This window comes from Varanus komodoensis, unplaced genomic scaffold (genome assembly GCF_004798865.1).
Source record: "Varanus komodoensis strain SLA01 unplaced genomic scaffold, ASM479886v1 scaffold2, whole genome shotgun sequence".
NCBI lineage: Eukaryota > Metazoa > Chordata > Lepidosauria > Squamata > Varanidae > Varanus > Varanus komodoensis.
Genome location: NW_025335568.1, coordinates 19,271,065 through 19,297,010, shown reverse-complemented (window position 1 = coordinate 19,297,010; position 25,946 = coordinate 19,271,065). Strand labels below are relative to the sequence as shown.

The 25,946-nt window shown below is 42.0% G+C and overlaps 2 protein-coding genes across 3 annotated transcripts; one reads left to right on the top strand and one right to left on the bottom strand.

Annotated features, from left to right (window-relative positions):
- Positions 1–1,130: 1,130 nt before the first annotated feature.
- On the top strand, positions 1,131–8,946 carry LAMTOR3 (late endosomal/lysosomal adaptor, MAPK and MTOR activator 3). 2 transcript variants are annotated; one of them, XM_044429533.1, is made up of 7 exons: positions 1,131–1,206; positions 3,230–3,278; positions 4,211–4,245; positions 5,487–5,545; positions 6,555–6,688; positions 7,304–7,367; positions 8,102–8,946. In XM_044429533.1, exons 2-7 carry the CDS (start codon positions 3,270–3,272, stop codon positions 8,173–8,175), a joined length of 375 nt encoding a protein of 124 aa, XP_044285468.1. In that variant the 5' UTR covers positions 1,131–1,206; positions 3,230–3,269; the 3' UTR covers positions 8,176–8,946. The 2 variants fall into 2 exon arrangements, with proteins under 2 accessions (XP_044285468.1, XP_044285469.1); XM_044429534.1 differs by lacking the exon at positions 1,131–1,206 and adding an exon at positions 1,262–1,466.
- Positions 8,947–10,337: 1,391 nt separating this feature from the next.
- DAPP1 (dual adaptor of phosphotyrosine and 3-phosphoinositides 1) lies at positions 10,338–25,233 on the bottom strand. Its single transcript, XM_044429358.1, has 7 exons — positions 24,868–25,233; positions 18,674–18,804; positions 17,501–17,548; positions 16,508–16,570; positions 15,741–15,826; positions 13,950–14,037; positions 10,338–12,794 (listed from the first exon to the last, which is right to left on the bottom strand). The coding sequence occupies exons 1-7, from the start codon at positions 24,905–24,907 to the stop codon at positions 12,744–12,746; spliced, it is 507 nt and encodes a 168-aa protein (XP_044285293.1). The 5' UTR covers positions 24,908–25,233; the 3' UTR covers positions 10,338–12,743.
- Positions 25,234–25,946: the final 713 nt, after the last annotated feature.

Genomic DNA, 25,946 nt, shown 5'->3' with positions numbered 1-25,946 from the left:
TGGACGGGTTTTATGAAATACATTTTTTGCATGGGATCCTTCCAATTCTCAAGTCTATCCCTACCTTCAAAGCAAATAAAAAATCCTAATGGGCACTACCACAAGTACACTCCTATAACTTGTTTAGATACAGCATGTCTTTACTTTCTTGATATTTCTCTCATTCTCTGTGTATGTAACACTGCCACCAGGAATTTAATTCCAATCCTACTAATTAACCTTTAACCTTTACCTCAATTCTGTGCCCAAACTATAAGCCTCCTTCATTGGCTTATGTGGATTATGACACTGCCATTCAGACACTCTGAGTTAACAATAAACAAAACAAAACTTTATTTGTACAATAAGCATATTGGTTTCGAGAGGTTTAGCAACTCATTTCCTTAGTGAATAAAACAATTTTGACTGAAGTTTCATTACTTTTCAAAGAGCGCTGTAGTTTTCATAGCTAGGATTGCCCGTCTTTGAAAGAGAACACAAAGCAAAACGCTTGGGCCCACCTCGAACTTCGACAAACATGTACTGAACAGTCCAACAGGATTGTGACCAGGAGTTCTCCCCATCTCTGTAAGAGTCAGTGGAAACCCTCAACGGATCCGTGCATGAGGACAACTGTACGTGTACTCGCCAAACATGGAGCGGGGGTGGGGGCTGCTTTATGCTGGGCTTCCGAACGGTCTGAACTACAACTATTCTTCTCTCTTACTGAATACACGTGGGAGAGGGGCAACAAGTCCCCTCAGTCCCCCTTCCTTGCACAGTCAGCTCGCAGGAGTCCTGTGCATGCCTGACCAGGGTGGTCCAAATGATATAAGGACCAAACCTTACCTGAAAATCAGCATATTGTTTGGGCAGCTGGTCACAACTTTCCAAAGAAACATCCCGCTGTCGTAAAAAGACTGCAGCGAAAAGAACGCTCTTTGAAATTGCCTCCTCCCGAGCTGCGGCAGAGCCTTCCGTTCTTGTCACTTCCGGCAGGACCTCTAACTGCGCGAAAGAGACCCGCCTTTCCTCCCAAAAAAAAAAAAAAAGAAGAAGAAGGAAGAAAGGAAGGAAGGAAGGAAGCATTCTCTACTTTTCTATCTCTAGCGACTTACGCCAGCTCTCAAACCGGAAGTAGGAAAGGGAAGGGAAGAAGTTCGCCTCCGATCACATGACGGACAGACTTTAAAGTGGGCGCGGCGTCTTCCGAAGCGGACTGTTAAGGTGTGTTCGTCGTGGAAGGCGGCGGGAGGGGCAGGGGTAACGTCGAGGGCTGTTATGGGAGCGTTTTGGGGCGAAGATGCTCCGGGTTCTGCTTCTTAAGGGGCGGGCGGTGTTGTGGGGCTTTCTATTCACTTGGGTTTCATTAGGGTTCAGCTGCCTCCGAAGAGGGAGGAGTGGGGCTGCAGGCGCTTCCCCGCTGCCCCAGTGCTCCGTGTAGCTGATTCGAAGGGATTCAGGACTTCTTCACACAGTTCGAGCAAGTAATTACGGCTTTAAGCATGGATTGGACACTTTCATGAAAAAGGCTATCAGTGGCTATTGATAGCTACTGCTTGTTACCTCAGTATCATAGACATCGTTTCCCTACATATCAGCTGCAGGGGAACATGGGTAGTAGTTTCCCATGGGCTGCTGGTTGGCCACTCGGTGAGCGGGATGCTGGACCAGATGCAGCTTGGTCTGATCCAGCAGGGCTCTTCTTACATAGAAACATAGAAACAGAGTGAGTCAGAAGGGGCTTCCTGGGCCATCTACTCGGACCCCGAGCTCCAGCTGGCTGCACTCATGACATGCCTACCATGTGCATGTCCATATTATGATGTGTCTTCTGCTTTCCTCACTCTTTGCTAGAACGTACCCCCTGTGCAGAGTTTTGCCAGCACAGGCCATGGAAAGGAAAACAAATCAAAGAAAAAGATGTAGATCCATGCATCCCTTCTCTGGTTTTGGCGTGGGAGGAGGGGGGCAATGACCACAGCATGGTGTAGCAGTTAGATTCATCTGGCTGGAAATGATGGGAATTGTAGACTAATGCATGTGAAGGGTACCAGCTTGGTTTTGGAAGCCTGGGGTGGAGTGATAAGGATTCAACCATAGTTCAATAGTACAATATATGCTTTGCACAATAAATGTTACTTGTTCAACTCCTAACCTCTCCAGTTGAAAGCATCGTTTTTGAAAGCCCCTGACTCAGTCCACTGGGAGCAGCTACTAATAAATATGAGGCAAATAGCCTGATCTGGGCTGAGGCAACTTCCTATTGATGCCTTAAGGTTAAACTGAAAGACATTGAGTGCAACTTCCAGCTTTGTTGTGAGCATAGTTCTAAGGCAGAAATATTGGTGGGGCAGGGGAGTAGAAGAGAATTTATTTTATTTAAAACATTTCTGTGCCGTCCCCATCGCACCAAAGCCTCGGGGCGGCTCACAAAAAATATTGTAGGAGGATGCTACATCATTTGCCCAAACTAATGATCCCCCCCCCCCCCCCCCCCCAGCTAGAGAGGCAATGTTTAGACCCCATCTTTAAGTTTCTCTTGAATGGCTTCCCAGAAGCATCACTCTATCACAGATCACTACACTACTCCATGTCAGACTTAACACACAGAATTCGCTTCAACAATCTCTCTTAAATATAGTGGAGGGAGAGCAGCTTTACCTTTTGAAATAGGGACACACCAGAAACATCCTCAAGCTTAGAAACACAATTGCAGGTTTATGGTCACAAAGCCAGCAGATCACAACTTGAATTTAAAAGGAGAAAGTATCTGCCAATTAGAAAAGGCATACTGAGGATGCTTGTTAAGTTCAGCCCAGCCCTAAGAAATGACAGTGTGGCACCTATGACTGCATTACAGAAGAAAATGACACACCGATCAGAAACATTTCCATGCCTTTGGTAGCATCCATCTTTTAAATTATTGGCAAAGTCAAACTCTGTGTCATATGCTGGCTTTGATACAGCTTTTTGCTCTCCATGTAACACATGTTTAGGAAAAGTTGTGGCATGACTGGGTGTAGAGCTTGGTTTTTCACAGGCTGGATTTGTCATGGGTTGATTCCTCAGAATTGTTTCCCTGTGCTGAGTGACTGTGCAAACAAACTTGGATTCTTAGGGAAGGCAACATGAGCATGATGTTTCTCATCAAATTAGCAGGATGATTGGAATCAGAGAAAGACTGCTGGAAATACTCTGTTTGAGGCAAACTGTGTTGTCATAAATTATGTAACTTTGTTTATTCCAGGGGTCTGGACAGTCCATTTGATCATAACATTTTTGACAACATGGCAGATGTAAGTATAAATATGTTTATAATGCAGGGGTCCCCAGTAGTTTTGGACTCATTTGGGAAACCTGGTGGGAATTTGAGAGGCTGCTGTGGGCACAACCACAAAATGCCTCATCACTGGATTGCCCTGATAATGTCTATCTGTTGTGCCTCTCTTAGGCCTATGTTGCACCTATCTGTTGCACCTAAGGTGCAGCTTGTTTAGAAAAACAAATTATTTTGTGTCTGTTGGATACCATACTGTATCTTTAATAACAGATTTCTTACCTTTACTTAATTATGGGTGGTGCAGTACAGCTAATGCTGCTTTTATTCTGGCTTTGGGTTGCTTCTTTTTGGAAGGCGATTATTTTACAGATACGTTATGTACTAGGTAAGCCTTTGATGTTCATGGATGTACATATGCTTTTAAATTATGTATCTGCTTCATAGAAATTAACAAACGGAAGAGGAAATGGATTTTCTATGCCCTTTTGATAGCTAAAAGTTTGAAATTACAAAACTGGAAGGATAAACACTCATTTCCTATAATGCAAGGGACTGAGGCCTTGACAGTGCTTTTGATGTATGATTGGGTGCCATATAGATACCGCCTCCAAATAGTTACTTTGCACCACTTTTGTTGAAGCCTGTATATAATTGCTATTTCATATAAATCCAAGTACGTTTATTTAGAACGGGGGATTTTTTTTAATGAGTGCCTGTGAGCACTCTTTGGGGAATCCCTTTGTGCGTTGCTGCATTACAGATGGTAATCTGTTAACAAATTATTTGTGTAAAATCTGGATATTTGTTCATTCTTTCAGTACTGCTTATGGAGTAATTAATGCATCTAATCAATCAGTGATTATGGCTATGAAAGAATCAGCCCAGAATACAAGTTAATTATTTCTTTATATGTGGCTAAGGAAAGTTGCTTTCTTTTTCTTTCTCTAGGATCTAAAAAGATTCCTGTACAAAAAGCTACCAAGGTAAAATACCTACTTATATCTGCTTTCTGCATTCCTGAATTTCACCTATCAATCAATCTTTGTTGAGATTTCAACAATAATCCTAAGCTGTCCTCCAAATGGAACTGCTCCATTTATTTCAATAGAACCTGCTCCTATTCTAGTGATATGTGTTAAGGCAGCTTTAACTGGATTGCAGCAGCCTCATGAGTATCTTGCAGAGTTGTTGCTTTCAAAGCTTATACCCTAAAGGTGCCCAAGCACCAGGCTGTCACACATTTATTGAGTCCTCGTTCTGAATTTTCTCTGCCTGCTTTGGTTCTCCTGATGCTATGGGCTGATCTACATAGCAGTAACCACAGGCTGGTGCTGTTCTTAGCAGGGGAGCCATCTTTCAGGCTCTGTGTAACATCAGCTCCGGCTCTTCTGCTTGGGCCAGACAACTGTGCAATCTTTGCTCATGAAGTCCAGGAGCCACTTTGGAGCTAAATTAAACAGCATTGGAAGTGTATTTGTTTTTTTAAGCCTTGTAATTTGGAACAGAATAATTGAGGAGCACTCTCAAAGAATGTTTGCTGCAAAAAGATAGGATGCTTCTGATAGGCCACAATCTATTGAATTCCATGTGCACCCATTTTCTCGGTCCCTTCAGTGTTTGCTGCAGTCCTACACAGCCCCCAAAAACCTCCTCCGGAATGTCAGGGATCCTTGTGAAGTGACCTGTGATATAATGTGGAGGTACACAACCAAGTGGGGAGGAGAATGCAGTATGCACACACACAGAGCATTCTTTGGACACCTGCCCCAGTTAATTATCTTGCTAATATTAAAAGGGTTCCAAAGTTTTTGCAGTACCAGCAGAGGAGACATTGTATTCAATAAACTTGTGTCATCCTTTTGTCCAGTGCATTCTGGGTAGAAAACATAGGATACCCTGGTAAATCATGATGGTTAAGATTGGCCTAGTTTTAATGATGTACCTGTTTCAAGTAGCTTCAGACTGTTTTCTGATTCAAGAATGGGAAGAATTGCATAAACTTCTAAATGTCATGAAAGAGCACTTAATATTAAGGGCAAGAAGATGTTTTAAATGGCCTTTCAGAGATACATTCCTGTTCTGTTGATTAAATAACCTTAAAATATGTTAAGATTTTTAACTTGTTTAATAAAGTTAAAGGCAGGACAGTTAGCAGCATCAGCACAGATGGACAACGGACCTTAAAGAGGTGTTGCTGAGTGATCTATTCCTTTTGCTTTCCCAGTGTGGAAGGACTTCATGCTATTGTAGTGTCAGACAGAGATGGTGTGCCAGTTATCAAAGGTAACTATTACATCCAGATAAATTGATGTCCTGTCAGAAATGATTTACTATGCTATAGGTATTTTGGTATTTTCTGGAAAGCACTATTTCTAGCCAAACTGAAATGAACGAACAAACAAAACCCCCCCAAGATGGTTTCATCCTTCATAAGGCACAGTGTAAAATGCTCTCTGCTACTTCCTGATTTCAAAGGGGAATATCTCTGTAAAACTGGACATGCACTCATGCACACCCACATGAGTTAATCACGTCGTTCTCTGGGAGCAGGAAGTGCAATGCCCTTTTATCGGTCATGATATGCTTTCCTAAATTGGATGGGGGGGGGGGAGGAGGAAGCTGTATATAAACTATTTCCTTGGTGTTTTAGGAAATGCTGTAAGCTGGTTCCACTTTGTTATACTAGTGAGGCCTGAAAATTGCTCATATTGAAAATCAAGCTGTACACAAAATATAATCATTAATACCCAGTAGTTCTTAACCCCTGTTTAAAAACAAGAAGAGAAGGAAGATTGTCAGATATCACGGACACTCATGCTGTATACAATTGTATAAGTATTGGTAGATTGGACCTCTGAGATATACTAGTACCCTAATAGTACTGTACACAAGAATGATGTGAGCGCACCCTTGCCATACTCTAATATAGCTGGTCCAACTTGGAGCCCTCCAGTTTTATGCTCCTGGCATTTCTGGCCAGTGGGCAAGCTGGCTGAGGCTAACGGAAGTCCAAAATACTTGGAGGGCACCACGTAGGGGAAGGCTGACATAGTGTAAGGGCGGTATTGGCCAGTGCCCTCTCCTGCTGCAGCCACAGTTTCCCCATCTTGCCATGAGAGCTTGGCTTTTGGACTAACTATCTCACCACAGTTGCACTGTTCTCTTGATCTCTTGGAGTCCTAAGCTTCCATGAGTGTTCACACTGCTATCCAAGAGAACGGTGGTTTGCCAGCTAATATAGATCCATGCAAAAATACTTAATGACCACATATAAAGTATTTTCTTCTTCTAGTTGCCAATGATAATGCTCCAGAGCATGCTCTTCGACCTGGTTTTTTGTCAACATTTGCCCTTGCAACTGACCAAGGCAGCAAGCTGGGGCTTTCCAAAAACAAGAGTATCATCTGTTATTATAACACATATCAGGTATGGCATTAGATACTGTCTTGGTTGTTAGCTAAAGAGTTAGTGAATGAATGAATGAATGAATGAATGAATGAATGAATGGAGCATTTGTCCTAACAACGATTTTTGTTACCACAGACATCTGTGTGTGTGCTTTCTGTTTACACCAGCACCCATTCTGTGCAAGATTCAGAATCTCTTCGCCTTCACTCAAGTTTAAAATTATTGGTGGCAGTTCTACATTTTGGACTCATTGTTTTGCTTGTGAAAGTGATTGTTCTTAAGGTCATGGTTGTCCCTTTCTCTACTATAATCCTGTCCCACCAACTACACATGTGGTGTTGTACGAATAGCTTACCCTGCCCTCTGACCCGTCTATCAGTGGCAATATTCTGCTCTGTGAATATGGCTCCTTACCCTGAAGGAAATAGGCTGGGAAAAGAGGATAGTAAAGTGTTAATTTTTGCTTTTAATATCAACACTATTCCTTTTGTGAATTTTTGAGGTGGTGCAGATTGGTAGCTGAGAATAAGGATTACAGTTGCTGAAACCAGTGATCAATTTAATGGACTTGTGAAGTGCCACAACATACCTATTGTATGATGAATTTTAACATCATTGTCCCATTCCTTTTAGGTGGTTCAGTTTAATAGGCTACCTTTGGTAGTGAGTTTCATTGCTAGCAGCAGTGCCAACACAGGTATGTTTTCAGGATCCAGACATTTTGCTTTCTTTGGTATCTAGAATACTCAGCTGAACTGTGGTGTGCACCCTGGTTTTTGGTTTTAAAAAGCACTGTGTGTGTGTTTGCTCGCGCGTACTAAATTATATGAAATTAGCAGGCAGATCATATCCCAGGTTGTGGCAGGAACAGTAGCCATAGCGCTACCTTATGCTAAGGTTTGGTTTGCTAAACAGAAGCAGAAAAGACAGGTGCATTGCTCTGCCTCCTGCCCAACAAGGATTTTGGCACAAACAAATGTTTCAGGGCATCCGGGTGTCCCTCAAGGAGGCCTGAATAGCTCTTTGCCCTCCCCCCCACCCCGCATTCACCCATCAACCTAAAGGACAAATACCCCTGACCCACAAAGGAGCTTCTCCCGAGGGCTGATTCAACAGAGCAGTTAGCAGCTACTGCTGCTTTAATGCAGAGAGCAGAGTCCAACCTAGAAATAAGACCAACCCTAAACCATGACTTTGTGCCAGTGCTGGATTCTCAGGCTGTGTACAGACTCTACCTTGGGGCCATTAGCCATGAGAATGCTTGCTCCTGCAGTGCTCACTTCTGTACCAAAATGTTGAAGTGATAATTTAGATTTCTCTGAATACTTTCTTTCAGTACCACTTGAATTCATGTTTACAAATGGGTTCTGCCAATATGATGTACAGCTCTTGTTCTTCTTTCTTCCCCTCCCTCTTCCCCCTTTTGTGTAGGATTGATTGTAAGCTTGGAGAAGGAGCTTGCTCCCTTGTTTGAAGAGCTCTGGCAGGTGGTGGAGGTCTCTTAACTCACTGTTTGTCCTTAGAGTGCAGTATCTCTATAGTTCCAAACAAGAATGGAAATTCAGTCATTTTACACAGCCCACCTTGTAATGAGTGTCTTGAAGAAAAGGCTTCTTTTTCTTATTCTGAGTTTTAAAACTGTACATAGTGTTACATCTAAAGTGAAGCATCATTGTATTTGTAAAGTAAGACTGAGAGGAGGGAGCTGTTACTGCAGCTGCATTTGCTAAGCTTATGGGGCCTTCTAATTACTCCCATGGAGTTAACCTCAGGCATACAGATCTTACATCACAATGGGAAAAATTATGTTTGTTCAAAATATGCCCCACATAACTATTCACTGTGCAGACAGTGAGGTTCGGGTCTGTCTTCTGGGGTACCACTACATACATTTGAAGTGAAAATGCATTTTCACAGTATCCTTCAACAAAATATTTCCTTACATTTTGCTCAGGAGGAAAAGATTGTGTGGAGAACTTTTGCTAGTATTGATGCACAAACACAATCAATGATTTGTGTTATATTTGAATAGTAAAATACTAGTAGCCTGACTTAGCTTTAAAGAAAAAACTCACAAAGCAGACATACACTAGCTTTATGCAGTACTACTTATGCAGAAATAAAATTAAAGTGTTCTCTTTCTATATGCTTTGTAAAATAGATGGTTTTAATCTGTTTCATCTCAGTTCTGTTTGATCTCTTAAGTGCAGGTAATTATGCTGGCTCACTTATCTTTGCATGTCCCTAAACCAACCTGAATAAAAGAATGAATAATACGTGTGGCCCAGTTCTTATTGAAGGGGGAGAAAAAGATCATATCACTTGCATCCATCATTAATATGTAGATTTGGGCACTGCTGTTGGTTTGGGGAAGGAAAAATGAAACATGGAAACCTATGCAAGGGTGAAACATTTTGTTAAGACAAAGCTTCTGGGAAAAATACAAACCATAACAGTTAGCTTTTGAATGTTTACACCTTTTTTTTCAAGTTTGGAAGGAATTTGAACTGCAAAAAGAAATAGAAGGGATGGAAGTCTTAGCTTGTTGTATCAGTTCAAAGTCACTATGGGCATAGCTCTGTGGCCTCTACAGAACATATGGAAGCCGTAGGATTCTTTGATGTCCTGACTGCAACTTACTGTCATCTCAGAGCTAGGATGTGGAAGACTGAGCCACTTCCCTGTGCCCTTGACCTGGCAATGCAAGGGCTGCCCCAGCCCCTAAGTTCACAGCTGAGCCTCAGAAGAGGTTGCTGAGGAGAGGAGACTGGGGCCACAGACTTAATGGAACTTTAGCCCTCTATTAGGGTTAGGGGTGTGCACCAGGGTAGGGTTAAGGTTAGAAGAAGGAGGTGTCCTGGCAGGATTGGCACTTGCCAGAGCGGGCATGCAGAGTCCTCTGTGTCAGCACGCGAGCCAAGTCATCCCAGCATTGCCCTATTAGCTGAGCATCGGATAACCACACCTAGGGGCCATGCACATGCTCAGAAAGTAGTGGCGCCAGGTGATGACATCACGAGCCGCAACTCATTAGCTGCTACTCGTCTGAGCTTTTGCATGCCTAGTCAGGGCACTGCCAAGGATGGATGGATGGATGGATGGATGGATGGATGGATGGATAGATAGATAGATAGCTTGGACTGACTGTGAGTTGTTTTTTCTAAACTAGAACCTCAGTTTTCAGGTTTTATTGCAGTGTTTGGCACTTTGCGGTAAGTGGGTTTTGGGTTGCAGTTTGGGCACTCGGTCTCTAAAAGGTCGCCATCACTGACTTAGACTATGGTGAATTCCAGTCCAAGGGTAATTGCATGAATGTTCTTGTTACATAGCAATACAAAAGCAGTTTAAAGTAACATACAGCTAGAGAAGGGTATAGATCCAGATGTATCTGCCAAGAAACCAATGGAGATAATAGGCTGCTCTTTATGCAGTGCAGGTAAAATGTTCATGTATTTATACATACATGAATGTGGACGGAGTGGCTAGTGCAAGCCTGCAAAAGATGGGTTGGGGCAAGATACAGGAAGAAAATGCCGCACAAGAATCTGAGCATTGGCCATACCTTTGGGAGATCAGACACAACTCCCTAGAGAAAATGCTAAAATTCTTAAAAGAACTTCTCCAGGCATCCAATGGTTTAGCATAAAAATGAACCTAGTTCTTTTGCTTCCATTGTTTTCAGTTTATTAGAAATTTTACAATAAAGGTACAAATACAATAGTTCCAAATACATATTTGAAAATACTATCGTGGTCCCATAGTTTACACACACCCTGATCTCCAGAAAACAGTATATATTGAAATGCTGCTGATACAGTAACATTAAATAAAAACTATAAAAATTATTATTTTACAAATATTTAAAAAATAGCAAACTCTAACCAATGAAGTGGTCCCAAGCTCTCTTGTCTTGCTGCATAGATGTGATTAGATAAGTGCTTTTAACACTCATTAATTATACCCATTCATGTACATATGCAAAACATTCTCTAATCCATATCAGTTATTTTTTTCTAATTAATGTGGCTTCCTAAGCCTTGACACTAGACTTGAAAGGTCAATGAGTTAAGCTTGAACAGCATATCTCAAGGCAAGCCTCTAGTGTGTTTGCGGTCTTCCCCTAGATATCAGAAAACATTTCATGCATAAAAATTGGAAGTGTAGGAAAACCTACAACCTCCTTAGGTAAGCGGTTCCTTTCCCATATTTCTGTAACAGGAAGTTGTTCATGAGGTTCAGCTGGAATCTGGCTTCCTGCGACTTTAGCCTATTATTCCATGTTTTGCAGTCTGAGATGATTTAGAAATGATCCTGGCCCTCTTTTGGGTGGCAATCTTTGAAGTACTTGAAGAGTGGTGGTGTATCTCCCCATAGTTTTCTCCAGGCTAAGCAAGATCAGTTCTTTCAATTTCTCCTCGTAGGACTCAAGTTTACAGTCCTCTGATCAACTTTGTTGCCCTTCTCTGAACCTTTTCCAGTCTATCTTAAATTGCGGTGTCCAGAACTGGGCACACCACTCAAGATGAGGCCTAACCAGGGCTGAGTGAAGGGGAACTAGTACTTCACGTGATTTCAAAGTGATAGTTCTATTAATGCAGCCCAAAATAGCATTTGCCTTTTTTGCAACCACATCATATTACTGACTCATATTCAGCTTATGATTCACAACAATACCAAGATGCTTCCCACTTGTAGTATTGTTGAAACAAGTACTCTCCGTCTTGTAACTATGCATTTGATTCCTTTTTGGTGCAGAACTTGGCATTTGTCATTCATTCTGTTGTTTTCAGCTCAGCACTCCAATCTATCAAGATTACTTTGAATTTTCCTTCTGTCTTGCAGGGTATTATCCACCCAGTTTTGTATCATCTGTAAATTTGATCAGCATTCCCTGCACTTTTTGATGCAAATCATTAATAAAAATGTTGAAAAGCACCCAAGAATGAATCCTGTGGTGCCCCACTTGTTACTTCTCCCCAATTTGAGAAGGTGCCATTGATAAGCATTATTTGAGTCTGATTCTGTAGCCAACAGTGGATCCACCTGATTGTGGTTCCCTCTAGCCCATTTTTAGCTAATTTGCTTATCAGAATATCATGAGGCACTTTGTCAAAAGATTTGCTGAAATCAAGTTTGATTATGTGCACATAACAGTCCCATAATCATCGTCCACCCAGAGTTTACTGAAAAAAAGAGACCAGCAATCAGAAACTAAATCCAATCAAAGAATGAGATCACATGTTTTACTGCCTAAAAAGTAGTCTAATGAATAGGGAAAACACTAAATCTACTTAGGGAATAAAACATAAACTAAAACCTATTTAGCTCGAACAGGCATAACACTACAGGATGTTATGGTTGTAAGCAGCAGAGCTATGCTTTTTCTGAAACCCAGTTTGTGAACACAATGTTCTATGTTTTTACTATGATGAAGCCATTTGAATTAGGGCATTTTCTTGTAAATGAAAGGAGCAAGGCAGGCAATTCCAACAAGCATGTCTGTTCGTCCATGACAAACCAAGGCCAGGATTGTAGCACATGATACAGGAACTTAGCAAATTTCACTAAAAAAATGGTACAAATAGTCAACAACATGCAGAACATGCCAGGGTTGAAAATAGGAGTTCTATGGCTCAAACCACGAAACAATCGAAGTTTCTTGAACTGACCACAAACTTGAATTTCACACAGATGCATTTAACAGATGCATTTAAACTGGAAAGACTGATAATGTGGCAATAAGGACCGGAAGGCACAACATCAGCAGGTATTGGTCATCATCACATCAAGATGTGTTGAAGGTCAATAGTTAAGATGGCTTTAGACAAATTCATGGAACAGAGGTCTTCTCGATGTCTGTTAGCTGTAATAACGAAACATGGAATATTGTTCTTCTAATGCAGCATTCTCAGATGTGGAGGACAGAGATTACTAGCTCTGTCATGTCTTGTTCATTTGGATGGGCACTGCTGAATTCTGAAGTTGATGAGTTTCTGTTCTAAAGAAGCACAGTGACTCTTGCATTCTTAATTACAGGTTTGATGGGACGCTGCTAGATAAGCGACAGAAATACTTATGACCTGAGTGTGGCTTCCCTCTGGCGTGCTTGCTTCCTTATCTGTGACTAGACAAAAAAGGAAAAGAATGAAAAATTAGACATCTGCTATTACAGTGTAGTATGATTTAACTAGCTGAAGCAGTGCCAACAGTGTGCCAGCTTGTGTTGTACAACAGGAGTGTACAGAAAGTAGACCTCCACTTGTTTCGAACTTCAGTTCCCAGAGATCCAGACCCTTGACCAAGCTGGCAGGCACCCCTGGGAACTGACGTCCAAAACATCTGAAGAGCTTCTGCTGACTCTTGCTGTACAAGAGGTAGCAGTAGCATACATTATTCATAAGACAGGCAGAATAAAGATGAAAGAGTGCGTTCATAATAAATGCCAATGTGGAACAAAGGAAGAGGAGCAAAAACAGGAGCTTTCATATTTGGTTACAGAACAGAAGGAAACTTCCCCAGAAAATGGCTGGCCAGATGCTGTTCCTTGGTTTGTCTTAGCTGCAGCTAAGCCTTGTGCCCCTTTCCTTCTGAGTCCAGTGCTGCTGGAAAGGCAGGACCACCCACTGCTGAGCTGCTGCGCCTGCCATTCTTCATCCAGCTTAGCTTTGCTCCAACTCCTCTGCTTTTCTCATTCAGCATGGAGCCCATGACTATCTCCCACAAATTATGCCATTCCGGGCTGCTTGCCCTCCTTTGCGTTGCTCTTTCCCCCTCCATTCCCACTTCCAGCCTCAGCATTTCCCTCATTTCTCTTCAGTTCACAGGTCTTCCCCTCCTAACCACAACCTTGCTCTTTTTCTAACCCATGGAAGCCACTTTGTGGTGGTACCCACAGAGGTTTCTCAGTTCCCAGATGAGCTCACGAACACAAAAAAACTGAGGGGCTGCCGTTTACCCAGACTGGCAGTGGCTGCTCTGCAGGGATGCAGGCAAGGCTTTTCCTTGCTCCATCTGGAAACCTAAGGCAACCGTTGAACCTAACTTGCGTGCTCTCTTCCAATGAACTACACACTTGGTTGATATGTGAGTTTGGTTTGTCGGTTGGTTTTCTAAATGCAGAACATAATTTTCTCTTTTAACAACTGGTAAGACCGAACTGGTGGAATTCAGCCTTACTGGAGCAGCATGAAATGTTTCCTACAATCATAAACACACCAAATGGAAGCCCCAAAGGATTAAGAAATATCAATCTAAACCAATGTGATAGACATTTCCTTACCAGCTTCCACTGCAGTATCTTAATCCATTCATCTGCTTCTACTCCAGTCTTTGCATAGAGATAATAAGTCCGCAAAGGGAATACTAAACTGTAAAAAAAGGGGAAAATAGATTTCATATTACAAGCATATGCGACAGTATTTGCTGCCAACAAATGTGCCGCATTCTACCAAGGGAATTGATATTTCACTATCCCAGTTTTCTTCCAAATAGGAATTGAAAGCAAATAACAAAATAATCCTATGACTGCCAGGCAGAGTCTAGGTAGCACAGGATAATTCAGAGTCCCAGTTCCAACCTCAGAAACTCATTTCAAGGTCAGATTTGGAACCCTGAACTCAGAGTGCCCTTCCTCCTGCACTTGGAGTTGGCATGGAAAGATCTACTCTGCCTACAGCTCCAGGGTTGCAAAAATAACGTCAGAAATAGACTTTTGGGGATGGGGAGGAGAGGAAACAAGCGCTGCCAACACACACAACAGCCTTGCAGTATCGCAGCCTCTCGTACACTGAGGCATCACACTCAGACAGCCAAAATTGGCCATCAAGGTGTTTTACATGGCAGGAAAAGCACGGAGAAAAGCTTTGCTTCTGCATACCTCTGGCCATACATAGGATGCCAGAAATGTTCCTAGGGTTATGACTATGGGCAGCCTCACTGAACTGCACTCTACTTAAACTTTTTGTTTAAAGATCAAACAGTATAGTCAATCCATGCATGTAAGAATGTTTTCATTGGTGGAATGTTGGATGATAAATGTTGGCTGCTAAATTTTTGAGAAAGCACTATAGAGGCCAATGAATAGAAGCTGGTAAGTTTTCATGTTTCGAGGCATTCCTGAAAGGCCAAAGTTCTGTATTGTGAAAGCACAATAAGCAGGAGAGGTAAAAAGGCAAGCGAAGGAGAATCATAAAATCACAGAATAGTAAAGTTGGAAGAGACCAGAAGGCCACTGGGTCCAACCCGCTGCTGCTGCAGGTCACCAGTTTACCCCATCCCACTCAGACAGCTGTCCAGTTTCTTTCTGAATGCCTCTAGTGTGGGAAAGCCTGCCCCAGCTGGATTCACCCACACTGTCCCATCCCACAGAACCATCTCCTCTCCATTGTCCTGTTGGAGGAATTCCAGGAGAGAAAAAGAAGTGGATGAAAATAACACCCCCCTGTTTCAGCTGGCCTTTCCCTGTCCGCCTAGCCATCTTCACCAACCACCCTGCGAGAAGAATCCTGATTTCTTGTTTAAAAATTGCTACCCTTGTTTATTGTAATTTCATTCTTTTCTGTTACTTGTAAGACACCTTTGACACAGAGATAATTATAATCGAATTCATGTGAGATAATTTACAATATGTAAAGTAGCACAAAGATGGAACAAGAGGGCAAAAAGCAGGGCAGGGAGAAACACGCAGTGCCTACAAAGAGCTGTTGAGGTGAGGATCCGAGGAAATAGGACAGTCTGTGAAATTCAAATAGGGTTGGTTTATGGGGTAGGAGTTCCCATGCTGCGGCAGGCTGAAAATAGGACAATTGGGCCTTCACTGGGGGCTTTCTGAAAAATAAAAAATTGGGGTACAAACTTGTGTATGTTTAAACAAAAAAATCTTACCTCTTCCAGCATGGTTAGTTGAGGCGTGCTTGGAGGTGTACTTGTTTTTTCCTATCTCAACAGGTTTATACTTTAATACATTTGCTCTCATGTATATGCAATATACATATACATGAGAATTCATGAGTATTAGAGCTTTTTGGGGAAAACATTTGTGCATCCTCACCCCAAGTTTTATTCAACTTACCAAAAACAATTTACTTTATCCTGTGAATAGTCAAACTGTACCGCAGAGCATTCTGTCAGGTCTAGGGCTCTGATTGGCTCTGTGGACTTGAAAAGAAGTTTGGCTTTGAAACAACTATTCTTTCCTCTTTTTTCATGAAATCAACAAAGTTTTGCTCACTCTCTCTCTCTCCCACACAAACACACTTTGCAAATAAGGATGAAGAGAAATAAATAAGAACATGTCACTGAATTTTAAGTCATTTCTGCTTTGCCCCTCAGCAATCTTGGTTTTAAACTTTATTTTTATTTTATTTATTTATTATTTATTAAAACATTTTTATTCTGCTTTGCATACATACATTTCATCTTTCCAGAAATGTAAACTGTTTTTTAATTCCACAAACAGCAGAAAAATACTCCCATTCTCCTTCTTCCATTACATTTATATCCCACTTTCTTCCTTTTGCAAGGAACTGAAGCCAACTTACAAGGTTCATTTCCTCTCTATTTTATCCTCGCAACAACAAACCTGTGAGGTCAGTAAGGTGGAGAGTCAGTGACTGGCCCTAAGTTACCAAGTGAGCTTCAGGTAAGGACTAGAACCCAGATCTCCTGAACCCCAGGAAACTCAGGTTAATAATGGAGTGCATGGGAACCTCAGCTATTCTAGGAGCCTGAGAAGGAATGGTCTTTACATAACTAACAGAAAGATCTACACCCTCAATGCAACATGTAACCATGTCGAGTGATTAAAAATGCACATCCAAGAGTAACTAGCTGACTCACCGTCTGGTCTTTATAATATTTCAGTTCATTCCTGTGCAATGTAAACCATCTAGTTTTCCAGTTCTGAAAGAACAAAGAGAAGATTTGAAGACTTCTAAGTAATGTGTCAGGGGAAGGGTAACACAGGTATTGAAAATACTTTTTTTCTCCTCTTCATGTTTGCTATTTCTACCAACATCCAGGTGGGAAATCACAGGGAAGAACACTAAAACTGGAAACTAAGAGTGGGACATAAGTAATAATATAGAAGGAGTTTTTTAAAAATCAGATATAGCATATGAGAAAGGAACAGAAAGAATCTCACTATTCCACTGCAACTGAACAGCATTTATGTTGCTTGTTACACCTCTGGCTTCTGGTGAGTTTTTCATCTGTCAGACAATCAACTCTTCAGTAATTCATAAAGTGCATACATAGCAATCAGTTCTCAACAGCCATAGCATCTCTCTCAAAATGCAGACTGATGAGAGCGATAAGAGGAAGGCAGCGGTGGTGGTCTGGGTGTAGCAGATTTTGCACACAAGTGCAAAGAAAAAGGAAGCTTCAAATGTTACTGAAAAATATCATTACAGCACTTAAAAATGGTAAAATGCCAAATGTATCTCAGTGGAACTGAAGGCAATTTCAGGGCACAAATCTTCAGCTAAATATTTGGTAAGATCACATTTCTCAATGAGAATCAACGTATTTTAACATCTGAAACCTCCTCCTCGAGCAATAGAAATACAATGGCAACCCATTAAATCATTAGCCACACACTGTCCTTTTATGACACCCACAACTGGCTGCCATATGTGGCCACCTCATTCCACCTAAGAGTATGGCTTGTGTCTAACTCTTGAGAATCGAAGTGTGAAGCCATTCTTTCGGACCCTGCTTTGCTCACAAAAGGCAATATAATTTTCCAAGAGCTGACATTCAGTATGTTGTTTAATAGTTTGGCTTTATATGTCAGAAGAAAGGAGATGCAGAAAAGCCTTGAACATTTCTTACCTTAACTATTCTGCCTTGTTTTGTTAGGTATCCTTCTTTTGTGCCCAGCTGTAAGGAAAACGATGAAGAATGAGAGAGCACATGGAGGTGGGGAGGGAGGGAGAAGTTAGTCTCATTAATGATAATGAGCCATTACATAACCACAGTATTGCTGAAGGAACAAAACAAGCCAAGAGCTTTTCAACCTCATAACTATCCATTCATTTGGTTCATCTAACTGTGTCACTACAGTCTCTGCCAAAAACATGGGCTCTACCTATACTTGAAGTAAACATACAAAGCAATTCCACTGGACTTTGGTGAAATAGCACCATCCTCCATCACAGATTAAGGCAGGTGCTGAGAGCCAGTGTGGTGTCGTGGTTAAGAGCATGGGACTGGGACTCAGACGATCTGGGTTCTCGTCCCCGCTCAGCCATGGAGCCCACTGGGTGACTTTGGACCAGTCACAGACTCTCAGCCCAACCTACCTCACAGGCTTGTTGTTCTGAGGATAAGATTGAGAGCAGGAGGAGGACAACTGTGTAAGCTGCTCAGAGTTTGTTGTAAGAAAAAAGGCAGGGCATGAATCTAATAAATAAATAAATCTCTGCAATGTATGCTGTCCAAGAATATTGCAAATAAAATCCAGAGAAAGTGAGCATCAGCGTCAAACAGTGTGTTCATTCTGTTCATGTGCAGTAGTGTGGCACTAACGGCTGAACTAGGACTTGCTGGCTTACAGCATAATGGCCACAGGACATTCAGAGCCTGGGAGAACAAGCAGCTTTGTTTCAACGTCGCTTCACAAGCAATAGCAGCTCTTTCTCTACAAGAAAATGAACATAAATGTCTCAAACGGCAACAAGGACAACAGTACTGCTTCTGAGTGCTTAGAGTGCTTTAAGTGTACTATCAGGTTTACAACACCCCTGGGAGGTAGGCCTTTATTATTTATTTCTTACTGAAAAGGGTGACCTGATATAGCAGCTTATTTGCATTCACCTACAGAGTTCATGGCTGAGGTAAAAATTGTACAAGATCTTTCCATCCTTTAATTCACACTTGCCAAGCACCTCACTAGACTCAATGGGCAACAATTGAAAAACAGACATCATGGCCTAGATGCTTGGAGAGCCTCTTTCAGCCTCAATGGCTCCTAACAGTCAGCCCAGAAAGACAGAAGTAACTCACCGAAGGTGCATTTGGAACAAGGTCAGTTTCTGTTTTTCCTGTCTGCATTGCTGTGTGAACTCGCACAGATTCATAAATGGAAGGCTCTTCCACCTTCCTGGGATAGGGGTGCTTCAGGATAATCAAGGTACCTAAACAAAGGAAAACACAAAGTCATGCAGAGACATTTTTGCAGTTATTACCCTGCCATAACCAGTGCTCAAAAGAGTGTGAAAAAAGCAAGTGTCCAATCTGAACTCACTGTTCAAATCCACAACCACTACTGTCCAGCAGTACCCTGAAGAATCCAGCTATGCTTCATAAAAGCAACAGGAACATTCCACTTCAGACACTTAAGTGGATCTTCTAACTAGTCTCTTGTCCTTGTCATGGGATATTTATTAAAGTGCCAGTTAACTGCAAGGGACACAGAAGTCTGTTCATTGCTATTTATTTTTTCTTTGCATTGCCATTTGCCGAAAAAGCAAAGGTGCAGGTCATTTGAATTTCCCCAGCCTAACCATCTCTCTCAATTTCCTTCTCCCTTGCTATGTACCAAGAGGGTTAAAGCTCAGGAATGTGAGCAAACAGGGTCTGACTGGGGTCCCAATTAGGCCCTCCAGGGTCTTAGAACAGCCACAACCTTCCTCTGTGCCCATCCCTCTACCTCTTCCTCCCACCACGACCTGGCTTTTGCAGCTGTTTCTCCCATTTTAAAAGGCTGAAATACCTCTCCTAAGGCTTTGCTAGTGTCAGTAAGAGCACTCAGCTAAAACACTGGGACTGTTAGCCTTTTCAGGCATAGCACCTTCTACCTGCAGCCCACTCTGAAATTGAGTTCAGCCCTGAAAGAAGTTTAGTACCCATCCTGTACAATAACTTGGGTGAATTAGTTATTAACTTGTCCATTGTCCCCATGCCATCCAACCCGACCATCCCTCAGTTCTACTTCAGGTACACCAAAACCTTCTCCAGGACCATCCGACCTCCATTCCATGCCCATTTCACACTAACCCAGAAGTTTCCAAAACCCCACACAACAGTCTTGGCCTTCTTCTTCTTCTTTTTTTAATTTCAAGAAGTGGTAAATGTATACTTGACATCTAAGAGATGCCCCTTAAGAGATGCCATTGCTTCTTTTTTCATTGAAGCAAAAGACATAAGAGAGGAACAAGTAAATAAAATTCCCCTCTTCTGCTAGGCTACAAGTAATGGTATGTCTGCCCTGTAGTTTAATCGCTCAGATTTGTCACAAGCTAGACACCACTAGTGAATCAGAGGTTTCTGGGGAGACATCTGATCCAGAATTATTGGATGAATTTCAGTTATTGCGGCCTGATGATGTGGACAAGGTGCTTGGACGAGTACGTCCCACCACTTGCCTATTGGACCCTTGCCCGTCTTGGTTAATAAATAATTCCAAGCACGGGATTGGGATCTGGATTTGTTAATTTGTTTTATGTATTATATTTTATGTTGTGAGCCGCCCCATTCGCTGAAGCCTCGGGGCGGCATAGAAATGTTTTAATAAATAAATAAAATAACCCTTTCAAGAAAGTCACTCTGTTGAAAATGTTCCCCAGTTGCAGAGCTCATTCTGCACCCTCATCCAAGTCCTGCACAGGAAACTGCCTTAACCTGAGCCAGGCCATAGGCCCATCCAGCCCATGACTGGTGATACGGACCGGCAACAGCCTTCCAGAGTTTCATGCAGGAATCTTTCTCAGCTCTATCTGGAAATGCAGCAGATTAAAACTGGGGCCTTCTGCATGCAAGTGTGCCTCTACTTTATCTCTAAGCTCCAGTGGCTCCTCTAGGGAAACTAAGAAATGCCCTATCTCCTTTCCAAATGCAGATCAGAACATGTATTTCTTCCCCAACTTTCTGCACATTCTGGGAAGATCTAGGATCCTTTTGAGGCATCACAGCATCTCCCAGTACTCCTTGGATCCTGGAGTGCCACACTGAGATTGTGTGCAGCTTCTCTGGCAGATATTCAGATATTGCCACTCAAGCTGCCAGTTGGGTCGCTTGAGCAGCTGAACTGGCCCAGCCCTAGACCGACAAGTGTGGTACCATCCTTCATCACACATCAACCACTTTAAGTCTTCACTGCTGTTATGATTAAACAAAGACTGAGAGAAGCCACTATCTTAGCAGGAATGTGACCTTCTTCTCCTTCTATCAGATAACAGAAGTTTGGGGAATTCTAATGGGACAGAGGAAGGATTACACTTTTTAATCCATTAGTCCAGTTTTTATCACCCAGGCTTTGGTGGGTCACAAGTGTATGAGATTGGGAAGCTCCCTTTCCCATCTTGCATCATATAGAAAAGCAACATGGAAGGACATAAGTTCATTGGCACGGTGAGGTTTAACAGTTATTTTCCAGCTGGTGGCACTGTCCATTTTAGGCACATGAAAGGAGTTTCACAGAGCTAGCAGAATCTGATTAGGCAGTTGGTAAGCCACTGGGCGAGTCTATCATTCAACACTGGAGATCATATTCACCGATATCAAATAGCATCAACCCCTTAACTGTTAACGGATATAACAGATGGCAGGGGAGGTGATGGTAGAAGGGAGAGTGAGGAACTACAAGAGTGTGCACAGCTCATCCAAAATATTAAAAATAAACTAATAACAAGCTGTAAGTTTCAAATATGTAAAAGGCTTCTAGGCAACAACGCCCACTCAGGATTCAAACACTGGGCTGTCTCCAACATATGTCCTCTGCAGAGGAGACCCAATGATATGAATGGGATTTGAGTTACTTGTAATGCATCTCTGTCTTATTTATTTCATCAAGTCTATGCTACATGGGGTCAACACCACATACTACCTCATGGGAAACATCTTGAGTGTGTTTCCCATTGGAACAAATGGGTGCTGTGGAAAACCAAGATTTTCCCCATGTTGCATAAAAATAATGTTTCTGGTGGATCATGCCATTTCCTTGCAGAGGGCAAGGATTTGACTTTCATTTATACTTTGCATCTTTCATCTCTGCCGCTCAAGCCAAGGTACATACGGTCCACAGGCAGGCTCCCTGATCAGACTTCAACCTGCTTAGCTTCAGCAAACTCGCCTCATGTCCCTCTAGCCAAATCCTTAATCTATTCTATTTACTTTTTCAAGGCAATTAAGTTTGGAAACTTTAAGAAATTGATGTGCAATTGTTACTTATCTGCAGTGAGGATAAAGAACAAAACCCCCTAATCTCTTGGGTTGCATTGAGCTCATGCTCCTCCAGAATATGGCTGCTTCCACACAGACGGCTTCTAATGCTATAAATTAGAAGACACTGAGCAGCAATGTATTTTCTCCTGAATTAATTTTCTGCATCAAGGAAAAAGATGGAAGAAATGATAGGGAACACACAAAATGAAGTGCAAGGAGGTTATAAAGTATTCCACAGATTAGTATATAGTACCCACAAGTCCCTCATCAGATGGATCTTAACTGAACACCCAAATCCTGGAACCAGGCCTGGTCCTCAGTGTACAGAGGCCCTGGGCAGTCTGAACAAGCAGGCAGGAATCTGATCCAGAAAAGATGTCCCCTCAACCAAGATAAGACTGTCAAAATATGAGTCAGAACTCCCAAACGCCCAGGGCCATTGCTGCTCCTGGGCCCCTGATCTCTAAGCCCTCCACCTTATTCTCCAGGGCGCCACAGAGCAACCACTGTTACCACAGTTCAGCTTATTCGCTATGAAAGATGGTGAATAAGCCAGAGAGCTTTGGCTATTGGGTGGTACAGAACATAAATAAATAAAGCAAGCAAGCAAGCCAAGAACAATTTTCAAGGGGGATTGTAGCTGAAGAGGGAGGGGTTAACTTTTTCCATTCCACATGCTGCAACACCACCTCACAATCTTCCTAGGGAAAAAAATGTTTCAACTGTTTTAAGGGTACTCTGGGTGCACATTAATTGAAGAATGTACTTTATCTGAGTTATCTGGATGGGAAACTTAGTTGCCTGGTTTAGTTCCTCTGAAATGTAAATGCATCCTACAAACGCATCATATGCAGATTTGAGTCCTATGAATCTTGGCCTGGAATGTTTTAAGTGCCAATCAGTGCTTGGCCAGATCTTACATTTTAGCTCCCATTCACATTATCAGCATAATCAGCTGATAATGGGAGCCTCTTCTTCCTTTTCTTCTTCTGGACCTGTACCAAGCACTAGTTGTCCATCAGAAAGATCCAGGACCACTCTTGTGTTAAATAACAGACCTATTTAGGAACTCCTTAACAACAGAGCTCAGGTTTCTGGGCTATGAGTCAGATAGGGTCACGTCAATGCGGGTTTAGCACTCATGTCAAGAAATAGATATGACACTTCAAAGAGATTAAACTCTTTCTGGCCTAGAAAGAAGTGGCTTTGAAAAAATGTTTCAGACCTCCCCCTTGTCTCTTTGTTCTCAGTCCCTTTCTTTACTAATATAAGAGGATCTTTTCAATTTGAAGCATTTCATTGCCCATTAAAATGAAATAGGAGAAAAATAATTCTTTATTCCTAGGAACATCAGCAGCTGGCTTCTACAGAGTCAGACCACTGGTCCATCTAGTCCAGTATTACCAACACTTATTGGCAGCAGCTGTCCAGGGCATGAGGCGGGAGTGTTTCCCAGCCCAACCTGGAACTGCGGGGATCACTTCTGGATGCAAAGCATATCACTCTGCTGCAGTCCCTCCTCACTGTATCCAAAATGCAGCATCCATACTAAGGCTACTAAAAAAAATCAAACACAGCTGCAAAACTGAGACACTCTAGTTAACTTTGAATTGTCAGACAACATCAGCTCTGATTCAAGGTTCTTTTTCCAGTAAAACCTACAGGGTACCAGAGCCTTGTGGGCTCTTTAACATACCATCTGCACAGGAGGAGGGAGGGGGTTAACAGCAGAGCCAAAATATTTGTTATGCAAGTAAGCAGGGAAAGGATCTCCCAAGGTTTTACTTTTATTTCTATTTAAAAGCAGACAGGTAAGAAACTCCAAACTGAACTGGAGAAAGCACTTAACTCCCTCCCCCAAGCTAGTCTCCCAGATTAATTCATTTCTTCACACGTGCCTGCTTTGAAGGGAGGGCGTATTTTATATTGTTTTTATTTTATATTGCTAATTTTATATTGTTATTTTTGTATTTTATTGTATTTTATTTTGTGTTGTGAGCCGCTCCGAGGCTTTGGCAAGGGGCGGCATAGAAATGTTTTAATAAATAAATAAAAATAAATTTTCCACAGTACGGCAAACAGCAGCTTCAGGGAGGCCAATTAAAAGCAGGAAAGTGGTGTTGGGCAAGAGTAGGGAACCTCTGCCCTGGAAGCCAGGTTCCCAATCCAGTTGGCCATTCCCCTTTTCCTGGCCCTGCCCTGTTTCTCTAGACCACCAACAGTTCAGTAGTCTCTTGGTTTTTGTGCCATTTTCTCTCTACGTTGAAGGATTGAAATAACTCTTCTAAGGCTTGTTAGTGGAACATTAAGCCAAAACATACTGGTAGTTTTAGTATTTAGGCCTACTCCTTGCCCCTGCTTTTTTTGCCTTCAGCCCAGCTACCACTGGAATGCTGTCCCCAAGAGTTTCTTCAAAATGGAATACTGCCCTTGGTGAGAAAGAGTTTCTGTACCCCTGCTAGAGAAAGACAAGGGGAAACAATTAGTCCTTTAGCACCACTGGGTATGAAAATAAAAGCAGTGGGAGATTCAGTCATGCACAGATCTCTGGCATTACATGGACTTTGACACTTGGCATACAGACTGTAGAAGAAGCAAGAGCTTTTAAAAAGTGAGGTGTGACTAGGTTTGTCTTTTGGCTCTTTTGTTGTTTTCGGTTCTTTTGTTTCCTTATCCACCCTGAATGATTCTTTGTAGGACTCAAAAGGTATTGATCTAGGCAAAATCTTTGGGCAAAAACAGCCTCTCTTTTATTGGAACTGATTTGATGCCAGGGGCCTTAAGGAAATTACCTCTCAAGTTCAAACATTCTTTTTGCAAAATATACTAGTGTCAAATGCCAAAGAACAAAAATGGGTAATCCAGGAACATGAGGAACTGTTAAGAATTAATTCTGGGAAAGTCAGATCTCAATGATCGTGGGAATGATTGGAATAACGTAATGGCTGTGTGTGCAAAAAGGTTCTCAACTACAAACATAACACTTATAATATACATTGTTGAAGACTGTATATATAAAAGCAAAGGCAAGTTACCTGTCTCACTGCCAATTAAAGGCTGGTTTGCAAAATGCATGATCAAGTCTTTCAGGCTTAGAAATTCATTAAAGCCAAACTTGTAGGATGACCCAGTGTACTCCACATGAAAATGTTTCACAGAATCTTTCGCTCTGGAACAAAAAAAGAAACCCAAGCTGTTGGACTATGTCAAGAGGTCTGAAGAATCATGAGAGAGCTGTAGGCAACATAATTTCTTTACTTTGATTGTTCATTGTCTTTGCACACTGCTTCATGGGGCTCCTCTCTCCATCCACCCTTCAAACACACTCACCTCAAAAGTCCTTAAGTTTTACACTCAGGAAGCCTAATTTGATGATATGTTTCCCTGTTCATTGTGTTCCTATTGCAGTCTGTAGAGCAACTGCAGTGGATCGCTTGATTTACATTATGGCCAACAACTAAAATATTCAGCGTTGCTGTGAAGCCAGAGTTCACAGGTATGCAGTGCTCAGATTCTTTTATTAGCAAGGAATCTGGCATCATCTGCCACCCCCCGCCACCTTCAATCTTCGATCGCAACAGGCAGAACGGGGAAGAGGAATGTGTGTGCATGCATGGCCGCTGACAGCTCAGTCAACATTGGAAGCAACCCTTCGTGCGGAAAAGGTTATCCATACCTGCTTTAAATGGTCCGGTTGCATTTTTGGGTTGCTATCCTAAGCTATGTGCTTTGAAGAAAGTCATACTGAAATCAATGAAATATCTTTTCCGAATGCATGTGTTCAAAATCAGAGATGAAAAACATAATGAATAAATGATGGATTCCTTTTTACCAGCGTCCGCATCTCTGAGCTGTAGGGTTTTTCAAACTTATCTGCACAACCAGAACGAGCAGATGCATTTTTTGTTGTTCTTACTGAAAGCCTCTGTCTGTCTGTCTGTCTCTGAGCCTGCATATAGTTCACGGGGCATGAATGTTCCTAGCCCTGCTTTAAAGCACCCTGAATCAAGATGACAAGTATCATCTTTGCCACACTATGTTTTACATATTAATTAAAAGCATCAATGATTCTACATCTCATACATAGTCTTTGCTTTTTAAAATGAAGTCACAC

What these genes read in the sequence shown, in the direction of transcription:
- LAMTOR3 (XM_044429533.1), top strand. An exon ending in CTGTACAAAAAGCTACCAAG is followed by an intron (nt 4,246 to 5,486) that starts GTAAAATACCTA and finishes TTGCTTTCCCAG; the next exon opens with TGTGGAAGGACTTCATGCTA. An exon ending in GTTATTATAACACATATCAG is followed by an intron (nt 6,689 to 7,303) that starts GTATGGCATTAG and finishes CATTCCTTTTAG; the next exon opens with GTGGTTCAGTTTAATAGGCT.
- DAPP1 (XM_044429358.1), bottom strand. Translation starts at nt 24,907, where the DNA reads ATGCATTTTGCAAACCAGCCTTTAATTGGCAGTGAGACAG. An exon ending in TTGTTCCAAATGCACCTTCG is followed by an intron (nt 17,549 to 18,673) that starts GTGAGTTACTTC and finishes TTTTCCTTACAG; the next exon opens with CTGGGCACAAAAGAAGGATA. An exon ending in AGATACTGCAGTGGAAGCTG is followed by an intron (nt 12,795 to 13,949) that starts GTAAGGAAATGT and finishes TTTTTTGTCTAG; the next exon opens with TCACAGATAAGGAAGCAAGC.